General features: G+C 39.6%; 2 protein-coding genes across 3 annotated transcripts in view; one reads left to right on the forward strand and one right to left on the reverse strand.

Moving 5' to 3' along the window:
• asic1c (acid-sensing (proton-gated) ion channel 1c) overlaps positions 1-8,275 on the forward strand; it is a 58,344-nt gene extending 50,069 nt beyond the window's left edge. Inside the window, exons 4-11 of one of the 2 annotated variants that reach the window (XM_084707205.1) lie at positions 3,929-4,079; positions 4,273-4,329; positions 4,888-5,041; positions 5,226-5,317; positions 5,657-5,736; positions 5,940-6,011; positions 6,873-6,925; positions 8,167-8,275. In XM_084707205.1, the coding sequence (XP_084563331.1) occupies positions 3,929-4,079; positions 4,273-4,329; positions 4,888-5,041; positions 5,226-5,317; positions 5,657-5,736; positions 5,940-6,011; positions 6,873-6,925; positions 8,167-8,245 (738 nt within the window). In that variant the 3' untranslated portion in view covers positions 8,246-8,275. Of the gene's footprint in view, positions 1-3,928; positions 4,080-4,272; positions 4,330-4,887; positions 5,042-5,225; positions 5,318-5,656; positions 5,737-5,939; positions 6,012-6,836; positions 6,926-8,166 lie in introns of both variants that reach the window. The other variant, XM_084707204.1, reaches the window with a different exon arrangement.
• Positions 8,276-11,521: 3,246 nt separating this feature from the next.
• Positions 11,522-16,418, reverse strand: cdk5 (cyclin dependent kinase 5). Its single transcript, XM_084708232.1, has 12 exons — positions 16,222-16,418; positions 15,738-15,826; positions 15,550-15,617; positions 15,286-15,346; positions 15,120-15,176; positions 14,879-14,974; positions 14,162-14,236; positions 13,977-14,073; positions 13,725-13,796; positions 13,386-13,444; positions 13,214-13,294; positions 11,522-13,042 (listed from the first exon to the last, which is right to left on the reverse strand). The coding sequence occupies exons 1-12, from the start codon at positions 16,256-16,258 to the stop codon at positions 12,956-12,958; spliced, it is 879 nt and encodes a 292-aa protein (XP_084564358.1). The 5' UTR covers positions 16,259-16,418; the 3' UTR covers positions 11,522-12,955.
• Between the last annotated feature and the right edge of the window lie 79 nt (positions 16,419-16,497).

The following is a 16,497-nucleotide window of genomic DNA, read 5'->3' on the forward strand; positions in this document are numbered from 1 at the left end:
ACCTCGACCTCTGGCTTATCTGCTTCTATCTGTGTTCGTTCCGAACCCTTTTGTTCTTTTGTAACCCCTGTCTGCGTCTTAGAGCCTGGAGCCAAATCAGTGCTGCTGACTTACCTCATGCATGACACGCGTAACCATAAGATGTTAGCATTTTCCAACACATGTATTGTCTGAATACATCGAAGCAAGAAAAGGATTCATGAAAATAAAAATAAACTAATTGATGGAAGGATGTTTGGATGTACCAAGCATACATTTCTGTTGCTGTATTTACGCTGATAGTGAAGCTGGAGCCACCTCAGGCTGGACAGGACCCAAAACATCTGATAGCTCAACAGTTAGTTTTCCCATTCCAGGCCGCCTGGGTGACAATTAGCATATTGTTGCTGTGACTGCCAGGAAAATTGTGTTCAGTCGTGCAGACCAACAGTAGGCAGAGTATTATCATTAAAAATACTTTTCAGGAAATGCACAGAACCGTAGCTAGCCTTAGTCAACATTTAAATTGTATTTTTTGCACCAAGATTGGGAAGAAAATGTGCTTTTCTTTGTTCAAAATGTATACAGATCAATGTGAGTTCAATCACCTTAAAAGGAAAAAAAAAATCAATAAGATGAGGGAATTACATATTGACTGGTATTTCAATTGCTGTGTTAAGAAAATAATACTGCTTCAGTGTTTTTTACTTGAATGATGCTGTTGAGCTGCAGATCCCAGTACAGAAGATATGGATGGTACATCATGATCAGAATGCTTTCTAGACGATTTGCTGTGGTAGATTTCGGTCAACAGTCAATATACAGTTTACGGAATGCGAGTAGGCATGTGCTCTACTGACGGAGTTTATGAAAATATGGTCATTTCCAAAGTGCCAACCAACCATGTGTTGTTAGGGAATATTTCACTGTTCTGTAAGAGGGACCTGGTAATTGTGGGATAGGAGCATGGCAGGCATTGCCACATGTACTGTACTGGTGCAAGATACTGACGTTTTGCATTCTTATAATAAATGCAGCCCTATGTGGAGTACACTACAAAACTTTCTGGAGTTTCTGGAGGTCACTGGACCCCTGTACATACAAGAGGCCAGTGGAGCCAGTAAACCATACTTCCAGATTAGTCTAATTTATCAACTGGAAACTATACGTCAGAAACCCAGAGAGAGAGAAATAATTGAACTTCAATGTGTGCTTGTAATAATACGGTACCCCAGACCGTGTGACAAGTTGGCACAGGTCCAGAATGCCCACAGCACTGTATATTGATCTCACAGCGAAACCTAATTAAATCCCAATGCCTTCATTATAGTTTGTGGTTCAATAACATACTTAGAGGAAGAAAAGTGCATTCATCATTTGTGTATAAATGATAGATTAAGTGGTCCAATTATTATAACTGGGCAGTGACAGGACAGTGAAATAACCTAACACCACTAATGGGATGTTCAACTGATGCCAAGAAAATAATGTTGGCATGTTGTCCCCTGGTGAGTGTTCAGCAGACGATCATGGGGTTATGAAGCACAACATTGAACCATTAAAACAGACAGTTGGACACCACAATCTGCCCTCCAAAACGTTTACTCCTCTTGACTGGGGATTTCGGTTTGATGAACACCAGCATAACTGCACATAACCATAAATCAACGTCATGCTGTTTTTTGTATGTAACACATTTTTTAATCGTTTTTCAGACTGCCATCACTGCCAGGATACAGACATGTTTATATGCTGTACGTCAATCCAAATTAATTAGTCTGTCATTTAGGTCTAATAGGAATCATTTATCATACTCCATCTCAGCGAATCTTAATTGAGTGATTCAATCCTGAGATTCATACGATTGTTTAATTTAAGTGCTCCCATAAAACATATTTTGGAAACAGATCAGTGGAACACTCACTCTTAAAGGTTAATTGCTACGTCATCAGACCTTCAGAAAGATGCACTAATGAGATTTGGCCACAGTTCAGATACACGCAGAATCTACTAACTAAATTCTTCTAGCCAAATTGAGTCATGAATGAGGAGGACATGCCTGAAAGTTTTTTTGAACCCCTTCAAACTCCTGTACTGTGCTCCAGGGGAGTTTTAGATGGTCGGCGATTCTGTAACATGAACGCTGGCTGGCTGGCTGGATGCCCTCATAGGATCAGCCGTTATGACAGACGCGTGTCACTTGCACCATTGTTGCTGTTGTGTTCACCCACTCCCTCCCCCCAGATGAGACGTCCTGTGAGGCTGGAGTAAAGGTTCAGATTCACTCTCAATCAGAGCCTCCTTGCCTCCACGAGCTAGGCTTCAGGGTCGCTCCCGACTTCCAAACCGTAGTTTCCACCCAGGAGCAGCGGGTAGCGTACTGTGTGTGTGCCCTGGTTTGCTGCAAGCCATGAACTATTGGGAGAGCCAATCCACTTCACACCCCCATCGACCTCCCCTCTTCCACCCCACCCCCCTTCATGTGGCTGTAGCAACTATGTTTTCAACTTTTAGCCGTCCCTGGTCAACATAGGCACCAACACATTGGAATAGTTCTTAACGCTCTCCTTACCTTCTAGTCCCACCAACCAAGTCTTCATCGCTTTCCAGCTTTACCATGCTGTCAATGTTTTATGTTTGGCATTTCTGTCTTAACAGGAAAAAAATGTAGATACTTTTTATCTAGCTAATGCAACAAGTCTTCTGTGTTTCATTTAGTTTTAGGATCCACTCTGAGGAAAGCACTCTCTATAAAGATGTTTTTCAATGAAACCTTAATAAAGTTAGCAATTCCTCGCCACCGCATGGCTTACCAGCACAATGTTAGCTGCTCGGAACTTAAGGATTGCAAATTAAGTTGTTATGAGGAGTGATAGTCAGCGTTAGAAGACCTTGTGGTGGACCAATACTTGGGTCATTTTAACAATGTGAAGTGCTATTTAGTATCCCTTTGAGCAGGGAGTGAAAGCCTGCTCAAATTGATTGCATTTTAAGGTTCTGGTGTTCTGTTTAAATAAGCTATTTCTGTGATTGGTAGGGGGCAACAGTCCAGTAATTGTTCTAAATAGATCCTTAATAAGGAGACTAAGAAACTCATGGAGGAAAAAATGTTGTTGCAGTCAATTAAGCTAAATTCACCAAAAGGTTTCTTTGAAGTGTTTTAGTTTGAACATGTGCTTCAAGCTACTCTTTAACTAAGTGCAGAAAGACTAAATGGTTTAACAAATGTGACCTCTCAGAGTAGTTAGTACATAAAAGTCTACATGTGCATGTCATAAACTTAGATGTGTTCCATCTCTAGAAAGACATTTTATCCCTATGATTCAATGTAGTGTAATGACCCACTAAAGACATCCCACACGTTGCTACTTGGTTTTCATTTTCACAAATCCACGCCATCACCATGTCTGACATTCCTAAGATAGGTTGTCATGGTATTTATGGTTAGGTATAAGGTGTGTAATAGCCTCTTAACTATATGAATTCCCTTCAAATTCCTTAAAACCTCACCTTGTAATATACTGTATCACATTCTCAGGGTTAGTTAAAAGAATCTCTTCCATTGATTGTGGTGTCCTGTCTGAAGTTACATTGTAGATACAACTATATTGAACCTGTCTCCATTTCCCCATGGTGCTCTGATTTCTCCACAGGGCTAGACCTGCATCAGTCGTTTTTCTGCATGGTGTCTGCTTGCTGTGAGCCGTCTTTCCCAGAAATACAATCTCCAATTTTAATTGGAATATGAGATGCTAAAAACATCTAAAAAAATACTGTTAAAAGATGGCCTCCTTGCCCTTATTGTGTTTGGAACATTTCTGTAGCGTTTTTGTCTGCTCGTGCACTCTTCTCTGTTTGGCTTTGCACTGGACTGGGAGCTGGGCTTGACTCCATCTGTTATTGATGTGGTCCTGTGTGTCGATGCTGAGGGCAGTTCTCCTCTCCTCAGCTCCAGTACCTGCCCCCTCCCTGGGGAGACTGCAAGTCCACTCCTATCGACTCTGAGTTCTTCTCCACGTACAGCATCACAGCCTGCCGCATCGACTGTGAGACACGCTACCTTGTGGAGAACTGCAACTGCAGGATGGTCCACATGCCCGGTATACACACATAGACACACATACAGACAAACAGTTGTGGATAGCAAGCAAATAAAGAATGTCTCTTGTCTGGTTTTATTGTAATTGTAGCCATGTCAGACATAGCTAGACCATATAGAAGGATGGGGGTGAAGATGTTATTAGTAAAGATGAAAATGTTTGAGTATTAACATTTGTCTGTGTTGTGCTGCAGGATCTTCAACAGTGTGCACACCTGAGCAGTATAAAGACTGTGCAGACCCAGCTCTCGGTGAGGCAACAGTTTTCAGATCAAACAGAACAAGTTCACATCACACCATCACATCATCCCATCACATCATCCCATCACATCAAACCATCACATCACACCATCACATAACACCATCACATCACCCCATCAAATCGAACCATCACATCACACCATCACATAACACCATCACATCATCACATCACCCCATCACATCAAACCATCACATCAAACCATCACACCATCACATCACCCCATCACATCACCCCATCAAATCGAACCATCACATCACACCATCACATAACACCATCACATCATCACATCACCCCATCACATCACCCCATCACATCAAACCATCACATCACACCATCACATCACACCATCACATAGACCCATCACATTAAACCATCGCTCCTTTTTGTCTAGTTATAATGGAATTAAGCCTAGTCCTAAAACCTTTTTCAATGGAACTCTTCATGTAATCTTTCTCTAACTTTATGGCTAGGCTTAATCCATGTCTGGGAAAGTGGGCCTATGAATAAATAAAAACTTGAATCTATGTATCACTGGTGTCCTTCATAGACTTCTTGGTGGAGAAAGACAATGATTACTGTGTGTGTGAGACACCCTGCAACATGACACGCTATGGGAAGGAGTTGTCCATGGTTAGGATTCCCAGTAAGGCCTCTGCCAAGTATCTGGCCAAGAAATTCAACAAGACTGAGCAATACATTGGGTAAGTAGTAATGGATACCCTGGTAGGTTATGGGGCATAGCACATCAAAACCCCTAGATGTCATACTTTACATTCTACTGAAAAGCAAATCATCCCACGACTTCCACGATTCCCCTTGAAAGCATATGTACCACAAATCTGGTGGCCAGTGGCAACATTCTATTGGACTATTATTTCATTCCAGAGAAAACTTATTGGTCATGGACATCTTCTTTGAAGCTCTGAATTATGAGAAGATTGAACAGAAGAAGGCTTATGAAATTGCCGGGCTACTGGGTAAGTTGAGATTCACCCTTCATAAAGCCAGGAGTCATGAACCTAAACAGCAGACACTCCACATTGACTAATCACTAAACTTTCCCAGGGCTGCTAATTAGAAACCCCCCGGTAACTTGGCTGCATCTTTTTTTAAATGTTTTTAACTATCCGACTGCACCTGAAACCAGCACTAGCATGAGTCAGATGTTATGCTGAGGCTGTAAAGACAGCTTCTGACAGTCCTGCTAAGCTGACTGTAAGACACACTTGAGTGAAGGCGACAGTGTCAGGAATGGTTTCGTGCAATGTGCCATTACCTGTCCACATCTGTTCACCCTCCGTCGCCCATCTGTCCAGGTGACATCGGCGGCCAGATGGGACTGTTTATTGGAGCCAGTGTTTTAACAATACTGGAAATATTTGACTACTTGTATGAGGTAATGTGTTTTTCACATCTTAATTGTGTATCACAGCCTAGAGCCTAATATAGTGCAACGAATGTATTCTTATCTCTACCGGTATGAAAATGTGCGTGGGAAACCATTGAAGTTCTAAAGATGTTCTACAAATGTTTGTCATTTATGATTCCTGCTAAATAACTGGTATGTGTTTTGTTTTAATTTGATTTTCTCACATTTAGGTGTTTAAGGATAAGGTTTTGGGTTACTTCCTAAACAAGAAACGACCCCGGCGTTGTCAGAGCGACAATCTGGTAAATGGAACCTCCCAAAATGAACTGGTTTGTACCTGAGATGTAACGAAACAGAAACTCAAGCCTCTTTCATCACCCACGGTCGATATGGAAGCTTAGTATTAATTTGACTGTAGACAGGTTTCATTCATCTAAGGTACTGAAAAGGCTTGGGTTTCTGTTTCTGCATGAGTTCTTTGCATGCCTGGTTGCTTCAGTTTTGGAGTCTGACACGTTAGCTGATGTGGAAGACAAGGTCAGAGATGTCTGGGATGCACTTGAGCGACTCAGCTCAAACTTTCCAACAGGCTCTAGTTTTACATACTACAAAACATATGGAAAGTATTCAGTGTTTTCGACTGGTATTGGTAACAATTTATTTTGGAGGTTCTACTTATTTTAGAAATCATCCAAACGACGTAAAAAGAAACAAGAAATAATGTCATATAGATCCAGATGGACACGTTTTCCACTCATGCCATGTGATCATCCATTATTTAAAAAAACATCTCCTAATCCTTTTCCCTTCTGCAAATTCATTCACCTCTCCACTTTCACAATGTTGAAATCAAGGGCACATTGGGAAACCAAATGATTTATCAGCAAATAGTTATTATACACAAGAGCCAGGCAAAAGTGGGCAACCATGGTTTTGTACTATTTGGAAATGAAACCAAATAGCAGAGGCACCATCAGAGGTCACAACGTCGGACTTCAATATTCGTGTTGAGCGCGCTCCCATACACAGCCACAGAAAGGCTGTTCCCATGCAACTGTGCATAACTTGCGTGGGGGCATTACTGCTGTACTTATCAGCTCTGCTTTGTGTTTTTATTTTCATTTCAGTCACCCTCATCTTTCTTTTCATCATGTCTATTCCAGGAGTTTCCAGAGAACCCAACCAGCCCTGGTGTCACGCCTAATCATGCCCCCAGGTAGCAACCCCATTGATAATAGTTCCTTCTTCCCATACTGTCCCTCTTTTCAGCCATTCTTGGGATCATTTCATACATAATTCCTTTCTGGTGAGCAATACTTCCAAAGTGCTGGTTTGGTGAGAAACTCTTAAAGCTACTTTGTATTGAAAGTAGTAGTGGTGGCGAGGTATGAAGCTTTCTGAGCCAATTCTTAAGAGTGACTGACTTTCAATTTCCTGTGTGGAATTTCTTCAGAGATCCTTGGCCTATAAAAACAGAATGTGTTGGTTGGATTCTCTCCCTGTTGAGGGTTGTACAAATAGCCTCTACACGATTGCTTCAACTGAATAATTAAGCTGTTTTCTTTCCTTTAGGGTAAATGCAGTTTCCTGAGAAAAAAAACAAACAAACATATATGTGATTTGGTTTTAATAGTACAACAAAAGCTGTTTTTATTTTCTTGCTTTCCCGCAGCACAGGCTACCATGTACTACGTAGGGTCATTGTGTTAAAGCTGTGCCCAATAACATCACTAGATGCATTCCTTTGTGATGTCATCACTGGGTTGCATGCAGTACGTTTGCACTATTGCAAATGGTCCTTTGTCTGCTGGAAAAGAGCTACTTTACACCACATCTATGGCTGTTGCTTATCTGATCCACACCTCAGCAACATCAACTGAAACAACCAAAAATGGCATTAGATGTACGCAGACATAAAGTACAGTATGATATGAATGTATTTGGATGTCGATAATTATGCAGGACTCAACATACCGATACTAAGACAAGGACTAAAAGTGTTTGTTGTTTTGTTTTTTTCTCCTTCCCTCCTTTACTCTCGTCATAACCCTCTTATCTTTCCCACATATCCTTTATACTCCATCCACATCCTCTGAAACATATTGACCTGCCTGTCATTTGCACTGCCCGCCCTATCTTATTTCATCTCCAATCATTGTTCTTTGAACTTTTCTGTCTATATTGGTCAACCATAATTATACTTTTTCATTTGTTTGACCCATTGTTGCTGTGCCATTTTATTATAAATTGAAATTATTTTTTTGTATTGTGTTTTGGTGCACCTGGCCCTGGTGATTTTCCCATATTTACATTTTTTACGTGTCCCATCTGTTTTCTTCCTGTCACATTCCCTGACATATTTTCCTATGACCCATCACCCTCTCATCGTGACTCCCATCACCCTTCCCTTAATATGGTTGAACTCCTCCTCCCTCCTTCCTCCCCCTTGTGTTGCAGAGCACCTGTGACACCCTCCGGAGTCACTCGGACAGTCTCGGATACACGCCGAACATGTTACCTCGTCACCCGACTCTAGGAAACTTTGAGGAATTTGCTTGTTGACGACATAAAGAAGGGGATGGGTGGGTGGGAAACATGGGTTTGACAGCAAACTGTGAAAAAAACATGTATTACACACCAATGGAGAGTGTAGACTAAAAAGAATAGTACACTATATCAATGCCTGAAAATAAATATAATATTACCATTAGAATAATACCACTTCCAAAACAGAACTCAGGTTTAACTGCCATGTGAAGGCATCAACAACTATTTGTTTACGTTCCATTTTGTGGCATGTCCTTCAATTCAATGACTTTACAGTGTTTGAATCAGCCAAGTAAATTTCAATATTTCTCAATGTAAATCCAAGCAACGTCACTACACATGGAGTGCCACTGTGCTGGATACCAAGTGTCTAGCAATGGGTAGCTTAGCAAAATCTTTTCATTCTATTTGGTTAGACAACAAAATCATGCTGCCATCCAGGTTGATTTATGGTCCCTCTGGGCTCATTGGTGAAATTAAAATATTTTACCAGGAAAAAATTACTTAATAATAGACAGCTGACTTCATTGTTGCCTTTCTAATGAAATAGTTGAATGTCAACAACCAGTTATTCAATCCTCTTAGATAGAATCGTCTTAGTTCCGAGGGGAAAAAGGTAAACAGTAACCAGATGTTGTACAGAATATTTGAAGAGGGTGGAAGGACAGTTTGTGTGACAGAAATTACAACTTTTTCCCCTTTTTTTCACTTGAATGGTGAAATGTACATTTGTGGTCTCCTGCTCTCTGAGCTAGTGTTGTAATATCAGGCATACATTTTTCCATCATGGGAAAAGAGTGGATTTATCCTTCTGCTGTGTTGCCCCCTCCTGCATCAGGCCAGTTGATGCACATGTCTTTTCACTTGACATTGCGGGTGTCGCTAAAATATATATTGTCTTACCACCATGGCTTTTCAGCCAAAAAGCATTCATTAGCACAATTCCTATGTGGTAGTATCTATTTAAAATTAGTGGAGTACAAACGTTTTCAAGGTGATGTTCTCTATCTTGACAGAAACAATTTGTAAATACCTGCTCAAATGCCATGAAGAAATTCTTTATATCTCATGCGTTGAGACATTTGTTGGAAGTGAAAATCAGAGTGTTTCTCCATTCCTGCTGTTGGGACTTGAATTTGGATGGGCTAGCAGTTGGCTTGCCATTCATAACACAGAGCCTACCCCAAGGGTTTCCCTGAATACGTGTAGTTATCCTAGTGGACCGCAAGTGTCTTCCAGTTTTAATTTATTTTGAGGACCGAATACTGAATAGATTTCTGTGAGATGCAGGAGACTTGCCTCAAAACATACTTCACCCATTCTATTCAGTTGGTTTGTAACACTGCAATTCATTGTATAATGGCATCATTATATTCTCTCATTATTGGAATTACAGTACATGTAATACAACTTAAATGACACAGTTTGTGATGTATAAATGATCAAATATAATAAACAATATATTTAACCATCATCCTATGTACACAACTTTACTGTGTCTAATTTCTCCTTTTCCATATCTATCATTTCAGAGAACTGACTCCAGTTGTTTTATCTTTTTCACTGTGTTAACATTGAAATGCAGTTTTGGTAACATTTTAGACTTAATATTCTTTTGTCTGTGTATTAGATGACTGTTGATGTGAAGCACAAAGCCTAGGAGATCAGCCATTGCTCCCAAGCCAATGACCGTCTATGATCATGACTACCTTATTGACACTGGTTATAACATGTACACCATGTAAATATGTACACTCATTTCAGCATTGTCTGGGAAGAGAACATCGCAATGAGCCAAAAAATGTAATCTTTTCAGGTGTTTGAAAATCCGGTTTATCAGTGTTGTCCTGTTGTGAGCAATAAAGGCATTCATTTAAAAACGATTATTGTCAACGCAAATAAGGAAATTTGACATAATTGGGGTATTCATTGTTAATTCTGATCCAAAACTATTCAGAGAGTGAAATGGTCTGCTGGTCTATGAATTACAGCGTGCACCATGTGTTACAATGATCTGAATTGTTCTTGTTTCATTGTCTAGATTTTGATTGTGTTCCATCCTAGCCTCTTGGCAGTGCTGAGTTGCTGTAGGCATGCATCTACCACCACTATCTATAGGACAGCCAAGCTCCCTTCAATTACTTATACTTAGCGACAATTTATTATGTTATTCTCTTGCATGTTTCAGACAAAATATGAGTCATACAAATGTTAGTGACATTTGATTTGGGTCATTATGTTTCACGAATTACACAAGGCTGTGTACATGACCCTTCTCTACTCTCTGACTGCCAGTCAAACAACAGCATAACAGAGTCCACTTCATGCAGTAGTCAAAGCTAAAATAGGATCATCGAGTTGTAACATTGTTAGACATTGGTTGAGCTCAAACAATATTTAATGGATAGTTCACTGCATTATCATTTCCAGGTAGAATACAATATTAGACACTTCAGTTCAATGGTTAAAACATAATCCTGCAGTGCATATTATGATTGCACCTACCTCTATTCCTCCTTGCATGACCATGGTGTATTCCCACCTTATGTACTCTCAGATGTTACTGACTTTGTAATGTTTGAATGTGGTATGCTGGAGCCAGATGAAACAAATGTACTATAGTTTTAACAATTGCGAGATTATGCATTGTGACAAGGTCTCTTTATTTATATGGAAAGTCTCCAAATGAGTAAAGACTACCAAACCGATGAAAAGAGTGTGGTTAGGCATTGGGATTTGATGTAACTTCCTGTAAAGCTGGATCTTCCAGGATCACGTACAGACATACGTCTCATAAGATGTACTGTGGCCTTCTGGGAACAGGGTTTTGCTTCATTTGGCTCTATGAATCTATGTACAGTCTTTGTGATTTTAACTCTGAACTCAAGTAAACATTAAATAATTAACACCCTATCTTAATCAAGTGTAATGTTCTTATGTTGTTTGAAATGGCAAGGTGATGCTAAAGGTTGTACTGTACCAGCATTTTCCTATCCTCTCTCTGTAGGCAATGTACGGTATATCATCATACTGGAGGAACTACAGTATGACACGGTAAGCAGCCCACTCACACTTCTGTTACCAAGACTATGCAGTAACTTCTCCCAGACATCAATTCAATTCACTTTATTGATCCCAAAGGGAATTTGAGATGTCAATGTCAAAACATGTCTATTTTGTCACAGTAATTAAATTATAATTCAGTACCAACTCTTATTAAATATGGAATATCAGAGCCATTGGGTAAATAATTTTCACACCATGATGTTGTGTGGACATTTTATTGAATATTGAACCATTGTAAATTACATTGACACAGACCACTGACTGCAAGTCCTACCAAAAACTGATCCTAGGAAAGTGCAAAAGTTCACTCTTCATTCAAAATTAAGATGAGTTGTTTTAACTAATGTCGTACAGCAGTTTTTCTTAAATAGGATGAGGACATGTTTTTCACCAAAAGAGAAATACTGTGATGAGCAGATGTCATGGTGTCTTCTAAAATGATGCTACAGAGCCAAACAAAGACATGCATGGGGGCATTATGTATAAACGGTGCCTTGAGAAATGTTAAGGATTCTAGTCTCATTTAAGTATTCAAAGAAGCACGTCTCATGAAAAGTCATAATGTATACAACAAAGAATACTACAAATACACACAAGCAGACATTCAATTACCCATAAATACATGCATTCTATTTGTTCATGCCCTACATCAATAAAATATAAATCCTTTCTCTATTAGTAAAACCAAGGTTTTTAACGTTTAAGCCTAAAGTACTTATTATCTGGAATAAAACAACATCGCAGCTTGCAAACTATTTCTCACAATTAAATAACCGAGAGAATATAGCCAATACAAGGCTCAAATGTTATTACATGCTCTAAAAAGGTATCAGTGGGAATTCTTTCACCTGTTCACAAAAGTTGTAAGACATTAGATCAATAAAGGTGTACATAATTAATAGATATTAAGCAATTACTCAAGCTTATGGTCCACTTTTCAAAACATATCGGTTGGCCCAAACTGGAACTTATCATTCAGTGTTCAACATAGTCAGTAGGGGTGAGACCTAAAACATTTAAAAATGAACTGCCATACACAAAGTGCTTAAAACAATACAAAAAGCTAAATACAAAGCCTGAGAGGTAACAGAAACCCAAAAAACATAAATAAGCTTCCCAGTCCACTTGACAATCTCCTTCTACAGATCAACTCCTTATGATAATGAAGGACAGTGGAAGTATGTCTAACTGTTTAATGATTCAACTTTATATTAACAAGTTATCAGAAGTAATTCGTCAAAACAGCAAAGCATTCTAAACAAATTGCTATGCTTCAGTTCACTTAAAATTGTTCATACTGCTTTCTTTGTTTTCTGTTCTGGCTCAGGTTTCAACTGTCTATGAGGTCCAGATTTGTTCATTGCTACATATGTCTTGTTCCTGTAACCATAGTCTTCAAATAACATCGAAACAGACTAAGCGTAGAAAGACATGCTAGTTAACAGAATCTACATAATCCATGTCTTGCAGAACTGTGAAAACATTGTTCTACAAGGAGGCACAGGAGGATGTAGGGAAGTGTCTGTTCCACAGGTGCAGTATGGGTCTTGTAGTATGACCGGTCCTGTTAACTAGATGTAGTGAAGGAGAATTGATACTGATGGCTGAGGTTTACCCATTGATATTTTGGCATCTAAGGTGGGCAGAAATCAGCAAAGTAGGGGTGCTGCAAGGCCTCCTCGGCAGAGATCCTCTGGACAGGATTACATTTAAGCAGATTCTGTGTTTAAAAGAAACAAATTGTAAGTGTTGCGTTGAGTAAAATTACAACATTAAAACCTAATGCATTCCAGCTGTATTGGGAAGAGCCTGTGTGTAGCTCCACCTGCTGGTGACTAAGTTGAACTGCCTGCTGTAGGCACACCACAACTATTGGGATGGCCACACTGACCTGCAGCAGATCCCGCCCCGTGCTACTGAGTTTAGGAACAACATTCACCAGGGAAGTGGTGGCTGGATACATGGGGTACGGCTGTAGGCAAAATTAGGTCAAAGGAAACTGTTTGTTTACCAACACCAGTTTGTATAAAGTTATAAAGTTTCAAGGCGAACAACAGTGGTACCTTGTAATCTGGGAGCTTTGTCATTGTCTGCCATTGTTCTTCAGTTGGTGTTCCCAACAATGTGACACAGCATTAAGGAAAAGCAAACACCAAAGTAAAAAAAACAACCAGCGTGGAAGTAGAGAAGTCCTGGTGTGACAGGTGGGAAAACTGTGGAATTCTCTAAATGAAACATTCAATTTGTTAAAGACCAATACTAAAACATCAACATTTTGGTCACATGAACCTATCAAAACAATATTCTATCAAAGGGTTCTCATATTGATCCTGTTCTAAAAATAAGATATTATTCTACAGACACCTACACATTACATCAATCTCACAGATTGAAGAAAGGATATCTGAAGATCCTCTTCAACTGGTCGTCCACATCATTACCCGGGAATAAAGGTCTTCCAGCATTTGCCAGCTCTGAATAGAAGCATCTCATTAAGGCCAGCATAAGACATGTATACTACTGGGAATTAACTTTACACAAAACATGTAAAGGTGACAAGACAAGCTCTTTATCACGTGGGAAAAGAGTTAGAACTACATCTGCAGCTGACAATGTGTAGACTGGAGGCAAAATGTTGCACTAGTAAAACATACCTGCAAATATGCATCCGGCAGACCACATATCAATGGAGGTAGAATACAGTTTAGCACCAAAAAGTACATCTGGAGGCCTGTACCACAACGTCACCACCTGGACAAAGACATATCACAAGAAATCACTGACCTGTGTAACTAGTGAATGAGACCCTTAACCGCTAGTTAGCACATTTAATATTTACCTCTGCGGAGTAACACCTCACTGGTATTCCAAAGGCTCGAGCTAAGCCAAAGTCAGCAAGCTTCAGTTCCCCATTCTACAGGGACACAATCACAGTGCCAGGAGAATTACTAACACATCAGGCCTTTGAAAATGACGATGCATCATTATTTTCCATTTAGGCCTACATTCTCATCAACTCTTTTGCTTATTCATTGAGCACTTTAATAAACCATTATAATAAACCAACAAAGAAACAAAGTCGCTTGTGTGAAACCATGTAGTTTGCCTGTGTTTCTAACAGATAATTCTATGGATTATAATCAATTTCATTTATTTTCCTTTTCAAGAAGAAATTAACTTTTGCAATGGTTGCCCATCCCCCACTAAAAGAGTGCACAGGGTTTGAAGAAACTTGTCTTAAACACAGACCTTAGTTTAGCCCTTTGCAGTGGAAAATGTATTAGGACTTATGGGTTAGGAAAAGGAAGAAACTATGTCTATTCATGCATTCAATTACATTGTTATCTCTGCTATTTCTAAGAGTATCTTCATTTAGCTACATTATATTACAACATTTTGTCTTGCTATGTTCATTTTATGCCCCACACTGGTTTCGGTGAAGCCGCAGACCTCCTTTAATTGCATATGTGCCTGCACATTGTGTTCTGACAACATTTTTGTTAACAGAGACTGTCCCATTCCTCTGTTCCGAAAAACCCACCAACTGTGGACTTACTCTGTTGATGAGGAGGTTTTGGGGCTTCAGGTCTCTGTGGAGTACATTTCGACTGTGACAGAAAGCGAGGCCCTTCAACAGCTGGTACATGAATGACTGAACAAGTATGGAGGGAGGAACACACAATAGACAGTGACACAGTCAATCCAACTGAGATCAAGCTCCTAAACCTGGGCTGAATATCTGAATCAAACAAGGAAATTGATGTTTCATCTTAACTTGTCCTATGGCAAAGACTCACCTTGACAGTTTCTGGATCCAAATCTCCATTGCAGCTGTCAAAGTATTTCTTTAGATCCTGTAGCATTACAATATAAACCCAACCCAAATAATTATTTAAGGAATACATAAACTATTTGTATAATCCAACACTAGACTAGCATCTGTAAGCATTGAGCATTCCTCACCTGATCACAATATTCAAACACTAAGGTTAGCTTCTTGTCACTGTGCAGGACATCATGCAACCTATGGGAGACAGTCTGTTAGTACAAGAAATGACACATTGAAACACGATCCCAGTGGGTTGGGAAAGAAACATACTGATACATATAAGTCCTACCACAAACTGCACAACAATTATACAGAGATCCATAACCAGCAAGTTGGCAAATAAGCACGTTGACGCTCAAATTAAATGCCGGCTATGGCAATGGGTACAGCACACATACCTGACAATATTTTTGTGTTTTAGCTCTTTCAGAAGGCAAATCTCTCGCAAGGCAGAACTAGGAACTCCCTGAAAGAATAAAGTAGGATGATCATTTGAATTGATTGCAAAGTTGTTGCACTACTAGCTAGCTAGGCTAGCTATAGTATAATAGTATCAATAAAAGTGTCAATAAATGCAAGAACATACCTCGTCGTCGTCATCCAGTCTAACTCTTTTTAAAGCTACAATTTCATGTGTCTCTCGGTTTTTAGCTTTGAAAACAGTGCCATATGTACCTGCGAAATGATGGAAGCACGTATTAATAATTTAATGTAAGATAACTAGCTTTAGGCTCCATTTAGCCTAGCTTGCTAACTAGCTCTACATAAGCTACAATCTAAATGTACTATTTGCTCGATCTTAGTGTAAAACTTTAGCTAGTGTTTACCAAATGTAATTTTATCTAGATGTGTGTCTTCATTAATTCAATAGGTAGCTATCTATGGCAAGACATGACTTAGGACTACTTGGACTACTACATAAGGTAGCTCTAATAGTCAGCTTGCTTCATAACAAGTAGCAACATTAGCTACTGTATGTTGCGAGCTAGCTCGTAGTAGGATTAGGTGAGATGGCAATAAGCTTTTCAGAAACAATGCGATGGCGTTAAAACGGCTACAGATGCGCTTACCTTCTCCAATTTTCTCGAGCTTCTCATACTTCTGCATTTTTGACAGAGAGGCTAACTTCGGCTAGCTAGCTAACAGTGATGAAATGCCACCCTAGCCAGGGGTTGGGATAATGTGATGATGACGTTAAGCTAGCTAGGTAAAGCTAGCTGCAGTGTTCCAACAAGCAGAGCTTGATTTGATAGTTAAACTAACACCATGGACACCTAAAGGCCAAATGAGGAATTGCAACACAGGCAAATCATAATTACCACCCACTTTGCCCAAATTCTTAAAGG

This window comes from Hypomesus nipponensis, chromosome 10 (genome assembly GCF_054491055.1).
Source record: "Hypomesus nipponensis isolate SF chromosome 10, ASM5449105v1, whole genome shotgun sequence".
Lineage (NCBI taxonomy): Eukaryota > Metazoa > Chordata > Actinopteri > Osmeriformes > Osmeridae > Hypomesus > Hypomesus nipponensis.